Source organism: Pseudophryne corroboree, chromosome 6 (genome assembly GCF_028390025.1).
Source record: "Pseudophryne corroboree isolate aPseCor3 chromosome 6, aPseCor3.hap2, whole genome shotgun sequence".
In the NCBI taxonomy this organism is placed as follows: Eukaryota; Metazoa; Chordata; class Amphibia; order Anura; family Myobatrachidae; genus Pseudophryne; species Pseudophryne corroboree.
Window position 1 is genome coordinate 400,933,159 of NC_086449.1, and position 20,949 is coordinate 400,954,107.

The following is a 20,949-nucleotide window of genomic DNA, read 5'->3' on the forward strand; positions in this document are numbered from 1 at the left end:
CGAAAAATATCCTATAATCTAATTTATCTAAAAACATTGACATAATTGGTGGTGTTGGATGGATCCACATCTGTAGAATAGTTATCCTTGCAGCCACAGATATTATCAAAAGTAACTTCCCATAGATGCCCTGGTACCCTGTGGCAACATTCCAAGTATGGCCCACTCTGCCATTACAGGAAAATGATTAATTAAATGTGCATTAGCAAACTGGACAAAATGTTTAACATTTGGGGAATCCCATAATCCATTAAAACATCAGCTCTACCAGAGAGTACCATTTCACACCATCCTAATGGAGATAAATATGCCCTATTGGAATTTTTTTTTTTTAAACATTTCCACATAGGTTGGAGCAGATAATAACTGAAATGTAATTTTTTAAGTTTTGAAAACATTATCAACAGATAATTGGGGAAATGTAACTATCCATTTACTCAAGCCAGTTGAAAAAGTACCGTAGTCTAAAGATTCCCTTAAAAAGCCATAATGGTATGGTATTGCCTTTCAAGGGGGTGTACAATAGGAAAGTAATATGTCTACCTTGTAATCCAAGTTATTAAATGACCGAATCACCTTACTGATCTAATATTGAGCTGGAAAAAAGGCTACATTTTGAAAGTTTAACCCTGGAAAGGCTTCACTTGCTGGATTCAAGGTCATTCATTTTCTATCCTGTTTACATAAAAGATGTCCAAATGATAACAGACCCATTGGTTTTCCTATCTGAAAATTTTGATTATTTAGAAAAGGCAAGGGTACAGATAAATATGGATGCAATTTAAATGTATGACGTAAGATGTGCTATCTTTTACTAGTATTCATCAAGAGTGGATTCAAAGCAACAACTGATGGTATCTTACAATCTAAAGCATGGAGAAATGTAAGGAATCCCATCTCCGGTATAAATAAATGTTCCTAAAATGTATTGACATCATTATCGTGTAGCCAATCCCTAATATAAAGAAGTTGAACAGAGTAATTATAAAGGTCCAAATTAGGCAGATTAGGTCTTCCATTAGAACTGGTCTCCTGGAGTTTCATAAATCCAATCCTAGACCATGTTTTCTCCATATAAATTGGCTAAATATAATGTTACTTGTTCAAGCATCTTTGCGTGTAAGCAATACTGGAAGAGATTGCAATGACTATAAAAGTCTAGGAAAGGTTACCATTTTTAATAGGTTTATTCACCATAGAAAAGAGATAGGGAGACGATTCCACACCATTAATTATTTTTCACATACCTTTATTGCAGCTTTGACATTAGGATTATCTAGAAAGCTTAAAACTTTCGGAAGTTGTGCTTCTAAATAGGTTATAGACTTGGTTGCTAATGGGTAAATCTTGATCCCAGGCTGGTTTCCTTTATCCTTGCTTAAGGTAAAGAGCCACTGATTTATTAACAATTATCATAAATCCAGATATTTTGCCAGATTCTGAAAGCTTTTGCATCAAATGGCTAAGTGAAAATGCCGGGTTTGTTATATAGAATAACAAGTCATCAACAAATGCAGTTATTTTAATTTTCACAAGCACAATTCTTAATACTTTCAGCATTGAATAGTTCTGCAAATATCACAATATGGGGTTCAGCACTAAACTAAATAATAATGGGGAGAGTGGGCATCCCTGACATGTGCCCCTACTCATATTAATCTTATGACTAATATTTCCATTTATTAGCAAAGATGTAGTAGGTGACGTATATAGAAATTTAATGAAATCAATAAAATTTTCCACAAAATTACCTCTCTCTCAAAATGTCATATAGGTAAGACCATGATATCGTATTGAATACCTTTTTAGCATCTAAACTGCACTGTATGTAAGCTTTAACAATAATAATAATAATAATAATAAACTAAACCCCAAACTTACAACTGTTGTACATGTATTACAGGCAATTACATTAGAATACTGCAAAGTGAAATTAGTGTATCAGTGTACTGTATATGCATATTGAACACCAATTAACAAAATATACATACATTATGTATATTATTTTTGACATTTACTAGTTATGGCGTCCTATACACAATACTGATCTACTACATGGAGTACTGAATGATTACTGTGTACATTTGAAAACATTAACCAGCACAATTTCGAATAATACCACCTGAATAAAACATGCCTTTACTCACTACTGTTACCACCTATAAATATGCCATCTGCTCATTTACGTAGGGAGAGATTTATCAAGACTTCTAAAAAGGAGAAGTTACCCAATGAAACCAGTAAGAATCAAGCTATAATTTTACAAAATGTACTAGATAAACAAAAGCTAGAATCGGATTCGTTGCATGGACATCTCAGCTTTTCATCTATTTAATGTTTGATAACTCTCCCCCTATAAGATGATAATATTAATAAGATGATATATTTTTCCTCCCAGAAAATGGTGATACAGTATTTTTGCTACTGTTTTCTATATACAGAAATGCATATCACTGTTGATCATTGGTATCAGAGCCTTATCAGACCCGTGTGTACCGTTGCCATCATCTTCCACATGTGAGTGGAATAGAACCACATGTCCATCCATCCATCTATTTGTACTTTTGTATTTCCACATGTAGCATTCCTTTGTATTGGAGGAAATTGCTTTGTACAATTCTCCATATGTGCTATAAGCATAAAACATTATAATGTGCAGATGGAAAACTAGATTGAAAAACAAATAGCGGTCATCTAATCACATTTAATTCAGTTGCATTTATGTCATTGCAACTGATGCTATTAAAATGTGTGTTATATGTATTATTAATATAAATTCCACATTGTATATTGCTTTATTTAGTGGGCTATAATGACAGCTCATAGTTTCATGTTCCAGAAGGAGCAGTGGTTGGATGTTGCATTCATTTCCAACTAAATTGTTATTAGATTTCTTGATTCCCTATTATAATAAAACTTTAGGAGTACATTATTATATACACTTAAAAAATGGCTAAACCCATTATGTACTCTAAAACTGTAGATAAACTTTCCATGCTCCAATTACTTAGAAGACATCAATGTTCTAACTGTACTTGGGGCTTTTCAACTTATTCTTGTTAACTGCTTGTTAACTGTAGACTTTCCTTGAAAATATTCAAGTATCTAGAATATTATGCACAGAATAGGTACACATTTACACAATGACTTGGCCAATTACATAGTTCATCCAGTCCATATATATATATATATATATATATATATATATATACTGAATAGCAGAAAACTGTGGCACTCCAGAGTTTGTAATGAATAGTTTACTGGTTTACATCAAAAAACCTTCTCACATGCCTATAATGGCCAACGTTTCGGTGCCTGAAACACCGTTGTCAAGGCAGGCATAACGGAACTCTTTGTGAGTTCCGTTATGCCTGCCTTGACAACGGTGTTTCAGGCACCGAAACGTTGGCCATTATAGGCATGTGAGAAGGTTTTTTGATGTAAACCAGTAAACTATTCATTACAAACTCTGGAGTGCCACAGTTTTCTGCTATTCAGTATCCTTGTTCCACTGAAGGCACCCACCAGATGCAGTGTAAGCTATGAGTGACGGTTCTATCTCGAATAAATATATATATATATATATATATATATATATATATACTTTACATTTCTTATATCGATGGCTTTGTCGAAATATGACATTTGTTGCAAATAAAAGAAAAGGTTTCAGGTTTTTTTTAATACTGAAACAAATCAGTAACCTTCACTTTATTTAAAATATACAAAAACACATTTCTGTCCGACAACAGAGCTACTTGAAAAGCTATTATAAGATTTTCAAATTGAATTTGGGAGGTGCTATGCATTTCATTTGACACTAAAAGGAATACTGATTGATCTGTAAATTAAAATACATACACTTTTGAAAGACCTTGCTTGTTCTCTTTGGCATAAAAAGCATCTTTATTGTTCTGCTAACACTTTGACTTTTCTCAAGAACAGCTAATTGCAACATCTCTGTGCAGCTCCTATCTAGCACACTGCTGCTGAAAATTGTGGTAAATGCATAAACTGTGCCTTATTGATTTTTGTTGACATTTTACATGCCTCTTATGTATTCTTAACCTCTGTTTAGTAATTGCCAGTACGGAACACACTCATGGATAATAAGATCAAATTAGGTAACTAAAAGGATTCCTTGGCAACAAAGTGCCATGTTATTCAAGAATGCGGAATGTGTATATACTACTATAAGATAATAATCTTCACATTTAAATCAGTAGAAAGAAAATGGGATTTCTAAGTGCCATATCTTGCATTAAAGTAAACCACCTACTTCTTCTGTTAAACGGATAGAAATCCATTTTTTATTCAGCTTTATCTTGCAACATTTATCTAGTTAATATCTGAAATGTTGCTTTACCCACCGTTTTAATTTTGTCAACTGCACCCCCCACCCTTTCGGCAGGGGGTTATGCTGTAAATCTGTTATCACAAACAGGTTGAAGCTTGTAATAGACTTTTTTGGCACAGTTGTGGGTACTAGATGGAATCTGTGCAGTTACCATGTTAGGAAGTGGGATGCCAATAGTAACAGTGATAAGAATTGGGACAACATCTTAGAGAAGCATTATCGCAAGTGTTTTCACAAGTGAATACTGATGATTATACTATGCCCCTGGCATTTTTTTTTAAATGAATATGTTATTGCTGAGTATCTCCAGATAATTCCTGCTCTCAAAAATTGCATGTAAGGATTTATTCATATATATATTTTTCTTTAAAAAGAAAGAAATGACAGCATAATATAACTAACTAAAGAGCCATAGTTGCCATAGTTATTCCTTTGAGAAAAAGGTTACAAAACAACAGATGTCAATTTTCTGCTAGTGCTATTTTATGTCTGAATGCTTGCCATTCTTTGTGTAACTTCCAAGTAGATTAAAGGGGCAAAACCATAAGTACTTATTATCTAGAATCGGATAAGGAAACCTTTTATATGTTTTATTCAAGGAAGAAGGAAATAATATCTGTAAACATCATTATTAGAATGGCCCAATTGCATTACTCTGCAGATGTAGCTATTAATACACATACTGCACATTTACATACATGTACCACACTCATTTTAATATGTACTGAATGTTTACGGGAGTGCTTCCATTTATTAAGATTCTTCTAATGCCCTTCAGTTTAATTCTGATTGAAATAGCCACTAAAACTAAAATACATGATGTCTTACACGGACTATGAGTGCTGCAGCAATGAAGGCAATAATGGGCAACTTACCCATTATAATTGTATGATTCATAGGGGAGCATATTCACCAACGTTAATCCAAAAATAATCACCTGGATTCAGAGAAGAGGGGGGCCCATGTGCAGTCTCCATGAGGGTTCCCATCTCTCTTGTGGGTGGCACATGTGTGTATACTCTGGCACTGTGCAAGAGTTTAATGAATATGTGGGCACCATATTCCAAGTGACTTTTAAACTGTACATGCACAAATCTGTAGGAAAATGGCCACCATGCTGTTTTCCTGGAGATTTGTTCATTGCAGAATCAAGACTCCGGAGAGATGAGTATATTATATGGGTGCAGAGTGTGCGTTATGAGCCCATGTGCACAGCACATCCTATACCCATTATAGATACACTGCTGTCTGGACAACTATCTACCATATTTAAATCTGATTAGGGTGTGATTGATATCTACCCTAATGCGTTCATCTTGCAACCACACTAGTTCAATGAGCTCCTGAGCTGATAACCCTGACAGTCAGGTCTCTTGTCCAGTTTTGTTACCAATCTGTGTGGGCACATTGGACATTGATCCTGATGCATATTGTTCTGGGCAAGTGGCATGGTTTTCCTGTATTTGACCAGTTTCAGTGGAGAACAGTAATGGCTTTCCTTTAAATAAATTACTGTTCAAAATGACAATGTTGTGGTGGCACATGTGCTATAAGATTCATATGTTACCTTTTGAGTTTGATCATAAACATGAGCCCTTTTTAATTTTAGTGCCCAGCAGCAATATGGAATCTAGCAGAGGTACTGTGTAACTTTATTTCCCATTTATACTCCTTCTTTTCTTTTCTCACTACTAGATTGTATGCACGTTCTTTGCTCACTTTAAATCTGCACAACAAAGTCAACTAAATTACACATAAATGTGCAATACTGCACATGGCAAAATACTGTAAATGGTAAATGTGAAATAATGTACTCCTAACCAAACATGAGATCAATATTTTAAACATGAACTCTATTGGAATTACTTAATGAAAAAAAAAAAAAACAATTGTACTGAATATAAAGAGGACATGTTGAAGTAGAACTTCTTTACATTTTAAATTATCTAGACTAGTGGTTATCAACCTCAACCCTCAACTTTCTCCAACAGGTCATGTTTTGAGAGTTTCTGTCAGTGGATGCAGGTGGGATAATTGCTCAGCCAGCAAAATAGATTAACTCATCTGTGCACTATTAAAGCCATCCACAAGCAATAAAAATTGCTGTGAGTGCAGTCATATGTCTAAGGGTGATCAAAAGAGGTCTGCTAATGCACCACGGGAATATTTAAAACATATGTCCTTAAGTATATTATACATACACTTTCTAAACTCAAAGGAAAAAAAGTATTATATAATGTTTCAATTATATTTAATGCTAAATAAGTTAATTAGAAGTTTTGTTCTTAAACATTAAATGTCCAGGAACCATGGCATGACCAATAAATTGGTTTCTTTTTAATAAACAGTAAAACATTTATAATACGAAGAGTAAGTTCAAATAATATATAACTTATTATGTTCGATATTCCAAGCTAGTTAATACAGTTGTATTGGTATTTGTTAAGAATGTCAACACCATATTGACATGACCTCTGAATGTCAACATTCAAAACATCAACATAGACGGGAGGTTGACATTAAGCATGTCAACATCCACAATGTAGACAATGATACAATGTCGATATGGCCCAATTTTTCACTATTTTAGGATTAGAAAATGGGGTGGTCTTCACTTTGCCGGTGGCTGAGCTCCCGACGACCAGCATAACGGCGCCGGAATCCCGACCGCCTGCATACCAACACTTCTTCTCCCTCTTGGGGGTCCACGACCCCCCTGGAGGGAGAATAGATAGCATGGCAAGTGCAGCGAGCCTGCAAGGGGCTGATTTGCACTTGCCCAGCTGTTGGTATTCCAGCGCTGGTATGCTGGTCGCTGGGAGCCCGACTGCTGGCAACACATACTACACCCTGGAAAATGGTGTGGTCAAGATGTCGAATGTCCCATGCACATTCTGAAAGCTGACATATTCTACCTCACCCACTGTATTCAGGGTAATGATCATTCCATTTTTTAATCTTCATTCTAAAGGTCATCTAATCTTTGCATTTGAGTGACATACTACAATACATTCAGTACAGTATAAAATACAGTTCTACTAATTTTGATAATCCGTGAGGAGTAAGAATTGTAGAATTTTAACACACAAATAAAATTTTAGAGGCATAAACCAACACTGTCCTGGGAAAATGAGGCCAAGCTGAAGCAACAGCATACATGAAAGAATGTCCATTACATCAGATAAAGTAACTCCTTTTCATTATACTGTATATTAAAAATGATGTTCATAGAGAATAAAAATTGAAGATGCAGTCCATACAGATGTGGCCTCATACATCTAGCCTTAATACACTGTACATCGCAAGATGAATGGCGTAAGTGAGCTGCCAGGTCCCGTGCAACTCTGCTAATTACGGGCATCTTTTTTTTCAGAAAATGCGTATTAATCACAATGTGACACACAAGGAGACTGTGCTGATTGATTAGATATATGACACTTGTATATTGTGTGTGATTAAGTCTGAAAATGGAGCAGAACAGGACTTGTTTTGGAAAAAAAACTGTGGCTGCTACAGATGTGTCCTCATACATCTTACCTCAATGCGCAACACAGCCTGAGATGACTGGTGTGAGTGAGAAAACAGGTCCCCATGCATTACGAGTCTCTTTTACTGAAAATGTGTCTTATTCACATTGCTATGCAAATAAGATGCACAAGCAGACTCTATTGATTAAAATGATATGCGCCATGCCTATATTCTGTGTGAAACCAAGGTCGCACACATAATATAGGCATGCCGCATATCATTTAATCAGCAAAAGCATCCTATTTGCATCATTTTGTGAAAAAAAATGCATTGTAATGGAAAAAATTACACATGAAAATACGATCAGCGCAACCAAGTCACGCCACGGTATGGCATGACTAGAAGGGTTGTTTAACCTGCAAGGAGACCAGATGTAAGTGGACGCATCTGTACATTGTAGCACTACTTATACAGAATGAGAGTCGCACACAGGTATGCAAGTGTCATATATCAAATTAATCAGCACAGTTTCCTTGTGCATCCTAATTTCATTGCATTGTGATTAAGTTGCATTTTTGGCAAAACAGATGACCAACGCTAGACAATTCTCACGCAACCTGGTGTGCCAAGAGGGCTGTTTGGCATGACTGCAACAAAGAGGAGACATCTGTATATAACCTGTGTAGAGAAATACGTTGTATCCCTTATCTATGTACATACTGTAAGCGTGACAGATTTATTCACATGATTTACCAGTGTGTTGTCCTGTGAATAGATAACACAAAGGTTTGTGCTTCTTAAATGCTGTACATTAGGGGTGCAATTTATGCCTCTGCTAATTATGGATGTGAACTACAGTATTAAATGAATTAGTTTGTACAGTGGGATCATTTAAGGTCTCTGACCATCTGTTGCATGGGACATTCTTTTCTGCATGATTGTGGCTGAAGATGTGCAGGGTCCTAAAAGGTAACATAACTAATGTAAAATATGTGATTGAATTAAGCAGTAGAGTCCTAACTAAAGTGTTAGGAAAAAAGTATTGACTTTACGAGACCCACAGGTAAAGTTCTACTTTAAGATGTCTAACGAGCATAGGCACTGATGGCCTTTCTTGTAATCATGGTGCAGTGTGAGCTGTCCTTTCTACTTTTCTTTTTCCATTGTTTGCTACAGTTATGACTTGTCAATCTCATCAGTTGTGCACAAGGGAAGTAAAGAACCAAAATAAACTATGTAAATTTGTATTATTATTATTATTATTATTATTATTATATTTAGCCAGCTGATTGATTTGGCCATTCCTACAAATCCTTTAGTTGCTGGAACATGTAATAGCATAAATAAATATAGAACTGTTACGTTGCCATCACTGGCCACTGGGGCAGCTGATATACGTGCATTGCCAAGAACAGGATTCCACGCATTAGCTCTGAAATGACAATATGCTGGAACCACTCAGTGTTTTGATTTGCTTCATTTGGAAATCTTTTAAGTAGTAATAATAATGTTTTGAGGAAATTGAGTGGAAAACTAAATTATTCTCTGAAACCCAAGTTCAAACTGTGCAAGGCTAAAGAAGCTGAAAATCAATGCACTTTTAAAGTCATTAGAGAGCAAGAGTCAAACGTGTTTGTGTGGCTCTGCCGAAGCTTTTAGTGAGCCATAGTATTATTACAGAATCAGCCAGAATCTGCATTCATTTCACAGTCTTTTTCTTCAAGATACCCAAGGGTGCTTGATGAATAAAATGGGAAAAGGCAGTGTTTTTATTACTTAGGGGGGCAATGAGCCTTGAAAGTGCTGTATTTGACCCACAGAGTAGCCAGCACTGACACTGGTAGCATTCAAGAATTATATATTCTAGGTGCAGAAACACTTTATTTGAAGCTGTACATACAAACAAGAGCTAAAGTCAGTAAAGGATAATTTATATACAGTACTATATAATCAAATATATAGACAAGTGCATATATTAACTGTATTACTAAGTGCATGTGTCTATTGAATAGGTTGCTGGAAAGCACAAGAGATTTGCATTATATGAGATAGCCAACCAGCTGCTGCGTAACATAGTGAAGCTAGAGACCTGTCTTTCCTTATAAATATAAAATGGTTACAAATATTGCATTAAATTAAGTACAAATATTTCCTCATTATTTATCAATGGGGTTTTTTTTTTCAAGGAATTCTTTTTCATTTTTTTCAAATCATTGATTTGTAGATTCATATTGCATTGTTAAAGGGATACACTGCAAAATAATACTAGACTAAATATTACAAATTCCAGCAGCTGAATGATTTTCTCCTTTTGAATACTAACAAGAGTCTATATTGCTATGTCTGAGCACTAATATTATACTGTATACTGTATACTGCTATGTTTACAGTATATAAAGCTTATTATATAAATGTCTGTTAGAGATGGGCAACCTCTGATTCTCTAAATGTTGCTGAGTTATCTAGCTTCCATGAAGCACAGCCACTTGCCAGAGTTCTAAAGGTTGTCCATAACTAGTGTTTACTAACTTAACTTTGCTTGTAAGCTTCTCTAATATGTGTCTTGTTTAGAGGATTTTTGTATGGAAATTCAACTACAATTGTTCACTTGAAATGAATTAAAATATATAATAAAAATGCATTCCATCAATGAGTTATAGATGTAACATTGTCTTAAAAGGACACCAACACATCATATACCATATACTGTCCCTGCAATGATTTCAGTGCTTCAAAAAACTATTTGTGAAATAAAAATGTACTTGAAATATGTGCTTCCAGTTCCTATGTGTATAAGCAAAGATTAGCAATCTTACTAAAGCATTGTTTAAACACAGAGGCTGATGATGATAATTATTTTAATATATAAATATCTATGAATACTTTTAATTGAGGATATGTTTTTTAAACTGTTGCTGTCCTTTTAAGGGAACTGTCTAAGAATTGTAATTATATTTGTTTTAAATAATACTGTATATACAATTTTTCTTCACTAAGTACTGTAATAATGTTTTACAAATGCTGTGCATAAAATATCAAAGAGGTCATATATGAAGGGAACCAACTAAATAGTTAAAAAGTAAGCTTGTTTACATATTTTGGTACTTAATAAAGAACTTTTTTAATAAGGTTGTACCATATCACATTGCCTAACAAAAGATAACATTGGACACACACCAAGTTTCATATATTATATCTGGGCAGTCTGGTGAACCATCGAATAAAAATAATTTGCTTTGTGAAGCTGTGCATTCTTCAGAGACTGACAATATACTATGTACTGTACATAAATGCATTTTAAACTTTAATCTTGATCTTGAGCAAAACTTTATATAATAGCAGCTTGTTCTTTTTTTATTGTTTTTTTGATTCAAACTAAGAAGTTACATGAGAATACCAGTAAACACTGAATATAATGTTAAATGTACTGTAGTATTATTATTATTATTATTATTATTATTATTATTATTACTATTGTACGTGTGATGGGCAATTTGTTTTAGTCACTCTTTGTCTGATATCCATTAAGTTATAGCGTTTATCAGTTCCTTAATATATTGACTACAATTCTGCATCAGGAGCAATTGCAGATGGCCTGCCTCCTAGTGCCTATAGAACCAATGTTACACTCATCCTGTGGGCTTTAGAATGTACCAAGAGAGAACAGTGAGGTCAGAGGCTCAATGCATGAGATTGTCACTCACTCGTAATGAATGCACTAGGGGAGGTGCAACAACAACCTAATGAAAGCAGACGAGCAATTGTCTTGGGATAGTTAGAGAATGGGATTATCAGGAAAACAGCAGCACAAATGAAAAGGAAACAAGTTTACAGGTCCAATTACCATAGTAAGCTGCATTTAACAATAAATGTTTAATGTTCTCTGGATTTTCTCTTTTAGATATGGTGCTCATTGGAGTGCCAATCAAATGACAATGCAAATAGAACATGTTACACATCGGATCTCTTTCTAAAAAGGGACGTTTAATCAATTTTTTTATGTAATTTCTATGCATTATATGTGTAGTACAGTGACAGATATAAACTTTGACTAAACATTGAGATATTCTATGAAGCTAAAAGTTTGTAATGTTAACATAGTATTGTAAATTATAAAACCAGCTAGAAGTGTTCTCACTATTACTAAACCTCTATTATTTAGCACCAGACTGTCAAATGTCACACTTGGTCCCTTTATAAATGGTCTTATTTTATCCTATAACAGTCATGAAAAGTGAAATTCCTGTGACTGAATATCTGTAGATCTTTCGCTCTCTAATTATATGTAACCACCTGTGGCTGAAAAGAACACTTCCCCATTTTGTTTTGTTTTTTGTTTTTTTTTCCTTTCTTCTATGGTCGGATTAGCAAGTCAACACTGTAAGTACCAAACCACTAAAAAATTTCAGGAGTTGTTACTTTTATGTACTACTGAGAACAGTGTCGTCTTGTGGCCGTTCTCGTAGACTGTGTTGGTTTAACAAGCGTCCAACCCTTTTGTCTTGTTGTTTTTTTTGTCTTTCCTGCTCCCTGTCCCCTTGTCCCCACAGGCTGTGCGTTTGTTACATTTTCTACAAGGGCAATGGCACAGAATGCAATCAAAGCCATGCACCAGTCTCAGACCATGGAGGTACTGTATCATCTGCCCTTTCTTTGTTTTCTTTGTGCAAATGATTGGGTAAAAAGAAAGTCATTCTCTCCTGTACAGGCTGTTAACATGACAATCACAGATGCCAGACATCTCTCTGACACTTATTACACCACTCATTGTTGCTGTTCCATTGCAAGCGATAGGGTTGCCAGGTCTCACAGCACTGCATATTGTCGATTAATTCAGGTACAGTGCATCCTGATAGGATTTGCACATACATTTCAAATAGAAAGCAGCTGGCTATAAAAGATTTACTAATGTCTCATGAAACTGAATTATGATAGCTTTCTACCATGATTTAGACCTTTCTACGAGGCAGTTATTATGTCATTTAGTGGAAAAGGTCCGGCCCATTGTTCAACTAGAGATGTAAGGGTTCCAGCACATGAACCATTGGAGGAGTAATTGCACATTCAGGGCTGGCTCAGGAGACAGGCAAGCTAATAACAGCAGCAGTTATTGAATATTCTCTATAACCATAAGCATGACAACAGGCTGAAAATATTGCTTGCCACGCACTTTCTTCTAGATTAGTCTTCTATGCTGATCCTCAGTGTGCAGATACTGCCCTTAATGGTTTAACTAACACATCTAGACTATTCTTTTTTTTTCTCCAAGATCTGCCATTGTACAGAAAATACAGCTAGGCACTGTAAGACTGGTAGAGCAGCATTACCCTCTCTCACTTCTTACATACATGTACAAAAATCAACTTCTGTGTGGTTTATATATATATATATATATATATATACACACACACAGACAGACAATTTTACCATAATGTCTGTACCCTGAGTCCTGCCAATACTGGAGAGAAGAAACATGTTTTTTAACAATTTAGAAAGTGTGGCAGCTGACTTAATATTATCTGCAGTCCACCCCTAATGTGTGACATACTGATCACTGGCTATATATTGCCTTTAATCTCCATAGCCGAAGCAGCAGGGTGAGCTCTTTTATTTCTCATAAATGAGCCTTCAAAAGACAATATGGCTGATTAATATCACCACTCTCTGTCAAATAACCTTGCAATTACCAGACTTTAGGTCACCATGGTTCAACAAACCTAAATCAACAGCCAGCAGGCAGTTTCTCAAGAGAGTTTCCTATTTTAAATCACCAGTGACACCTAGTCTGTGACTTGTAGTCAAGCATCAGACCAGCCTTTACTTCACTGGACACAGTTTTTTTTTATCTCCAGTCTATATAGCTGCTGTTTTAACACTAACATTCCATATATAATTGAATGGCATCTTGTAATCCGATATTCTCAGCTCAATAAAAAGGAGCCATAGTGTATAGCGATAACACCACAGAACCTCCAAAATAAAGCCAAAACAATGAGTATAAATGATGGAGAAATAATAATTAAAAAAACATAAAATTGAACTGTTCCCTGAATTTTTATCCCTTAAAGAGTGAACTAAAAAGTGCAAGGCCCTAGGACAAATCCCATTCATTTGTTGTCAGTTATCTAAATGTTCTCTATTTCTATAGCATGGCATATAGGTTTAGAGGAATTTGAAATATGGTGTTTATTTAAAACCCGCTGAAAAAAAATCTGTACAAGTGAAATGCCGCATTGCTACAATACCACCTGTGTTTGTTGCACAATTATCCCAAACATTAAAAGAAAGGTTCGTTTTGATACAGAGCACTGACTTCTAAAATTACAGCTTGGCCCGCTGCGGTCGTGCAATTATATCTTTGAAATCCTGCACAGAAAATTGGTTCCCACTTTATCAAAGTGATATTTAACCTGTCTAAGTGAAGACATCTTTTTTTAACTGCTTCAACTGAGAAATAACTTGCAAAAATAGATTTAAGAGGCAAGCACTACAGAAACTTAAAGCATAAAACCCAAAGCACTTGTATGTAACATTTTATGGCAACATAGCAATGTACTGAGATGAATGTAGCGTACAGTATGTACAATATACATCATGTATATTGCAAAAAAGCAGCTCAAAGTGTTTCTAATCTAAAATATTGGCAGTATAGCAATATGAAGCTTACAATATCTAACCTAAAAATAACATAACTTTAATAAGGTGAAAACATTTTAGTTTAATATTATAGTTATTATACATTTCCTTATATATTACAGGAAACACAGCATTGTCACCATTGGTAAATGTAAGGGCTAGGGTTGAACTATAAAGATAATGGCATACAATGCCATTGATATCATTTACATATTTTAATTATACGTGTAGATAGAGGGAGGGGAAATATTTTGTAATACAGGAAGTCATCACTATGGATAGAGAACTTGGTTCAGATACTGTAACAGAAGCAAGACATCAGACCTCTAATATAGTAGATGTCTTGGTGTTAGCTTTCGTAAATATGTGCACGTACAGTATTCATTTTCTTTATTTCCATTCTGTTAATGGTGACACTTGTTTTTATGTTTGTATAATGCACAAGGCATTATATACATAAATAAATAATAAAAAAACTCCAGCTCCCAACCTTATGAAAAATTATCTTTAAGCATAAATTTAACTACCTAGCAGATTATTCAAACTTAATTCACACTCTAGTTACTAGAGTACATTAATCCCCGATATAATGCACTCACATTTATTGCCCTCTAGTGGACATAAATCAAATAACCAAAATGGTGACAATTTCCAATTACGGAACTATGCCTAAACGCCAAAAACTCACACGTCACTTACATTTATTTAAAAAAAAAATCTATTTAGTCTGTGATTCTGTCATGGCCTTTCAGAATTTTGCACAAAAAACAGTAATAATTAATTTTTTGTTACTGGTTAATTTCAGCATGCATGTATACTGTGTTCTGTATATTGTAATTTTGTGTATAATAATTTTCTTGGTTATGATATTGTGATGTTCTGTGCAGTGTTTTCAAATCATAATCTGTCAGTATACTTGATTTGATTTCTCTTGCTTTTTTTCTTGTTTGTTTGTTTTGTTTGCAATGCTAGTCTCTCCCAGAGCATGTTGGGTACTAAATCATCATTATGGCATCATGTTGTGACCCATTAATCTATGGCTTTGTTAAATGAGAGGTGAAAAGCACAGTGCATGAAAAATGTCATAATTTAATTGTTTTCCGTTTTCCAGATGTAATGAGATTGGCATCATAAATCTGTCTTCTCTTTTTGAGCAGCACATTTGAACTTTGGTTGAAAATCTTCAACTTGTAATCAAACTGTTTTTCTTCCAGGACTGTGCCTTTATGGCAGTAAAACACAGCCAGATTTTCACATTAAAAAGGGGCCGCATTATATTTGTACAAAAATCATAGCTGCATAAACTGTCATTAGTATGGCTATTGATACTCAGGGTGGGTGCGATAGTTACTGTCTGGATTAACATATTAACATGTGTCACTCGTTTATACCTTAATCCAATTGTACCGCAGTCCCCCTGCTGGATGTCTTTACGAATGGGCATCTTTCAGAGCTATTCAGTTGTTTCTCCAACCAGTTTTAATTGCAGCCTCCAGAGGTGCAAGAAAAAAAATTGTGATAAGTCTGCAGTTTGGGCGCCCAAACCCAGACTTAAGACACACATATAAGAACTGTAGGCGGGTTTAGCAGCTTTGTGCGGCTAAATTCATAGCTTTCAGGTGCGTTAAATGCTAATAGGCGTCTCACCGGAGCAGGAGGCACGTGGCACATTTAAATTGCACCTTTAAACTGTCAACTCATAATGTTTAGATGTTTTTACATATCTAGCATCACCCCCAAAGCATAATGACTGTTAATTTTAACTTTTAAACAACTATCATACTACTGATTATAACCCCTACCTTTCATTTATATAACAAAAAAACATTGCAGGGGCTAGTCCATGTCTTTTTTCACAGGCTTAACCCAGCATTACTGGGTTGAACATGCTCTGGAAGCAGGGCTGGTTCTAGGGTGCTCGGCACACCCCTGCAAACTATAAATTTGGGCCTTCCCATATTAAATGACTGTGGTCTCAGAAGAAAGCAGCATGGCCACACAATAGTACCTCTAATTCAAATTAAATACCACAGTAGCACAATCTTATTCACATGACACTGCATGTAGTGTCCCTGATTCATACAGCACTACATAGCAGTGTACCTTATTCACGTTATGACACACAGTAGCTTACCATTTAGATACAACTAACTTAGACATTTTCTGGAAAATTATATTTTAGATGCGGACATTTCACTGCCCTCTATTAGGCTCCATGCTAACTAGCTGACTAAGGCCTAGTACACACTAGGCAATCTCCGCCGATGCCAAAATTGGCAGTGGCGGGGAGCCGGCAGGGTGCTGGCATGAGCAAATGCATACATACACACTTGCCGATGCTGGTGGGGAAGGCAGCGACGGTGGGTGGGGTGGTGGTGGGGGAGTGATGGACATGCTGCATCTGCAGCATAGCTGTCATTAATGAGGACCTCCCTCATCTGTACATGTTCAGACAAGGGAGGGGGTCATTAACGATGCGTGGGAGCGCGCATCTTTAACTACATTGAGTGTATACACTGGATGAGATTGTGAAAGATCTCGCTCAGATCGGCCTTTCTGAGTCTAGTGTGTATGGGGCTTGAGACTTCTGCTTTAGAGTTCTTTATTGCAAATATACCCTTAAGCCCACCAGTATATTTAGTTAAGGTGCCTGATGCGGACTTGATGGTAAAATAATACTGAATATGAACTGGATCCTTGAGAAATTCTAGTCCTTCCCTGATTTTGGTAGACTAAATGCGGAAATTAGAGTTCCAGTTACAATAGAATTTGTTAGAGATCCTGCCTGTTAGAATGCCTGCCTGCAAGAGTGTCTTGTCTTTTTGACTATTTAATCTACCTTAAAAGCAGACATTGCAAAAGGCACATTGTAGGGCAGTGATGTCGAACCTTGACACTCCAGCTGTTGTTGAACTACACATCCCAGCATGCCCTGCATCTGTTTTAGCATGGCCAAATAACAAAACTGTAGTAGGGCATGCTGGGATATGTAGTTCAACAACAGCTGGAGTGTCAAGGTTAGCCATCAATGTTGTAGGTGATGCAAAATCAAATCTAAGATCTAGAAAGGAACATTATATACTGTACTTTGGTATTTTACACTAAATAAAACTGCATTAGGATTATGGGAGAGCTAATTTCTGTTGGGTAAATAACTCATACATCCCCCCTCTCTTCCCCTTTACCTTTTAGAATTCACTCATTTAGACTCTGTAGAAATGCAGAATGATGTTTTATTTTCTCCAGAATTTTCTGCCTGGTATCCATTGGAGATCAGGAAGTACTCAGACTGGCTAACAGGGAATTAATTAAATGTGTTTACTTGTGGCATTTTTGTAATGTGAGGCACTAATTAGTATTGATAATTGCTGTGACTAATACAGAACTTGTAACCCCTTGGAGTCCAGCAATTTCCCATTAAAAATGCTTTGTGTCCAAAGCATGCCTGAAAAGTACTTAGCCTGTCATTTATCTCGGTGGCAGGTTTGCTTCTTCAGATAATGATGTGCACTTAACTGTGATTTTAACCCTGCTGGTACTTACTGTATAGATCTCTTGCAGTACTAAAGTTGCTTTCTAAGTAGCCTTATGACCCTGGTCAACTATTCCTTTCTGCATGTACTGCAGCATATAGAAAATTAATCTCTACCCAAAGAACAATAATTGATGCATTTTATTTAAGAAATGCATTTCAATTTGAACCGATATAAAACATAGACAACAGTGTATATTGTTGTAAAGGAATGCTAAATCTCACTTTGTAATTAGTAATCTATTCACAGTATGTCATATATATGTACAGACGGAGGGTATGAGCAAAGTACAATAGGACATATCCACACCGGGATCACTACGTAATCCCGCTGGACGGGATCCCGGCGGTCGAAATACCGACGCCGGAATCCCGACCACACAATCCCGACAGGGGTGGCGAGCGGATCGCAGCCCCTTGCGGGCTCGCTTCGCTCGCCACGCTGCGGGCACTATTATATTCTCCCTCTATGGGTGTCTTGGACACCCACGGATGGAGAATATGTCGGGATTCCGGCGTCGGTATTTCGACCACTGGGATCCCGTCCAGCGGGATGTTGACCGCATCCCTCCACACCGATCTATCTTTTCCCCACAGTACAATGAAAGCATGGAAATGCAGTACAGATAGAGGAAATTGGTACTACTGACAGGTGTTTAATTTATTTGTTTGTGTAAAAGACATGTAATCAGTCTGTAGGGTATATAATAAATTGGAATATACATATGTTTTATGATTTATAGATTACAAACTGAAGTTCCCGGCACTGCAAGGTTTACATTTTCCAGCTATTATATCAATGAGTTGGATGTAACTGTCAAAATATTAAAAATAATGTGTAGCTTAGTAGCTCTTCAAACACACCCATGAGGTGGCTGCCCAGTGTCGTTTTTGTTTTTGGGGTGTTGCCAGTAACAATGACCAGCTTTCCTTTCTGTTCAGTTTTTCAATCACTTTTCCATTGCAATATGGGTTTAAAGTTTTCCTTCTGTTATCAATGTTGTTATTCCAAGGCTGCCCAGTGTACACGAATGGGAGGTACAACCGGGACCCCAACTCCCTATTATGTTTTCTGGGACCAAGATTACCAATCTGTGATGTTTTCTTTCAAATCCATCCAGTGGAATGCCCAGAACAGGCTCCCTGGGTCAAAGTTCATACTGATGCATTTTGCCATAACTGGTGACCAACCCCAAACCCCTACAATAGCGGATCTTGCTATGGGCACGCAGGATTTTTGCCCGGGGTGCCGCCGCCATGGCAAGATCCGCTACTGGTGCCCCCCGGTGCTCGCTAGATGTGGTGCTGTGCAGTGCACGATGAAGCCATCATGCACTGCACTGCATTGTGGGAGCGGCACATAGACACTAAGGGTCATAATTGACCTCTAGTGTCCATGCGGTGCTATGGGAGAGACGTTATGATGTCTCTCCCATAGATCAGAGGAGCGACGCCGGCGGCCGGAGACAGAGGGTAGCAGCAGTCGGGAAGCAGTAGCGGGGATTGTAAGTATTCATTTTTTTTATTACATTTTTTTATTTTTTAAGCGGCGCAACTAGGGGGCACAACTCTACAGGGGCACAGTAATGGGACACGGTGCAACTAGGGGGCACAACTCTACAGGGGGCATAGTACTGGGGGCACAGCACAACTAGGGGGCATAACTCTACTGGGGGCACAACTCTACAGGGGGCAAAACTGACCACACCCCTTCTCCATGAAGCCACGCCCCTATTTTTGCCCGAGGCGCCACAAAGTCTAGATCCGGCCCTGAACCCCTAGTTTGTCTTCTGGGATCCAATGTTACCACTTTGTGAACATTTCTTCCAAATACATCCAGTGGAAGGCCCAGAACAGGCTCCCTAGGTCAAAGTTCTGCCCAGCATATTCCACCTTGAGGTCCAACTGACCCCAACCCCCTAATATATATTTTGGGATCCAATGTTACCACTCTGTGAAGTTTTCTTCCAAATCCATCCAGTAGAAGGGCCCAGAACAGGCTCTTTGGGTCAAAGTATTGCCTGGCGCATTCCACGGTGAGGTCTGACTGGGACCCTAACCCGCTAAAACCTCGCCAGGATCCAACTGGAACACCTTGCACTGACTTCATCCCAATCAGTGCAGGGATGTTTGAATGCATAACCGGAAAAAACAGACCAATGAATTTAATCTATATTTATATATAAGATTAGATTAGGATAATGTTTACAGTATACACACTAGGTAAGGAATACATATATAGTTTATTAAATTCTAATTGACGTATAAAAAGTCAATATTTTTGTAAGTTACAAAATTATAACATTGTACAACATAACGTAGGACATGGAAATTGAAAGTTCGTATGTTCATGTTAACATCATCTGTTTAAGAAACAGCAGACTTTCAAGAGAGTTCTTTTATCTAATTGAAGTTTGATTAGTACTGTTAGCAAATAATAATAATAATAATAATAATACAACTGTAGTAGAAACAAGCTATAGGATAGCTAGTAAAATAAGTATGGTGTCTTGTACAGCTACAGCATTGAACACAAATTAGAAAAGGATTGCAACACTATTCACACTGTGGTTGAAAGCATAATTCTTTCACTCGGAACATTAAATTAATACAGCCTCCACTTTAATCATTCTAACAGGTCTGTTAGTGTGACACAAAGCATGCAATGTGACTAAAGATGGAAGTTGCTTAATCATCCATTTCTGTCTTGGACCATAGATATTCAGTGGCCTCTGACTGTGTAATGCCATCATTACAGAATTAAATAGTCTGCATTTCTCTCTTGTATTTTATGTCACAATAGTCTATGCAGGTTGTTCTGTTACAAATTCTTCATTATAGTTTATTTTAATATTGAGTACACAAAAGCTGTCAGTGTCAATTATGAAAGTATTTTTTTAAATGTTTACTAATAAAATAATGTTTCAGAAATCAAATCTTTGCAGTTTATGAGTCT

General features: G+C 36.5%; 1 protein-coding gene across 32 annotated transcripts in view; it reads left to right on the plus strand.

Moving 5' to 3' along the window:
* Window positions 1-20,949, plus strand: part of CELF2 (CUGBP Elav-like family member 2) — a 633,688-nt gene that overhangs the window by 495,182 nt on the left and 117,557 nt on the right. For 16 of the 32 annotated variants that reach the window (XM_063926831.1, XM_063926832.1, XM_063926834.1 and 13 more), the window contains exons 6-8: window positions 5,967-5,996; window positions 12,194-12,205; window positions 12,376-12,455. In XM_063926831.1, coding sequence (XP_063782901.1) covers window positions 5,967-5,996; window positions 12,194-12,205; window positions 12,376-12,455 — 122 coding nt within the window. The remainder of the gene's footprint in view (window positions 1-5,966; window positions 5,997-12,193; window positions 12,206-12,375; window positions 12,456-20,949) is intronic. The other 16 variants (XM_063926841.1, XM_063926844.1, XM_063926847.1 and 13 more) reach the window with 3 other exon arrangements.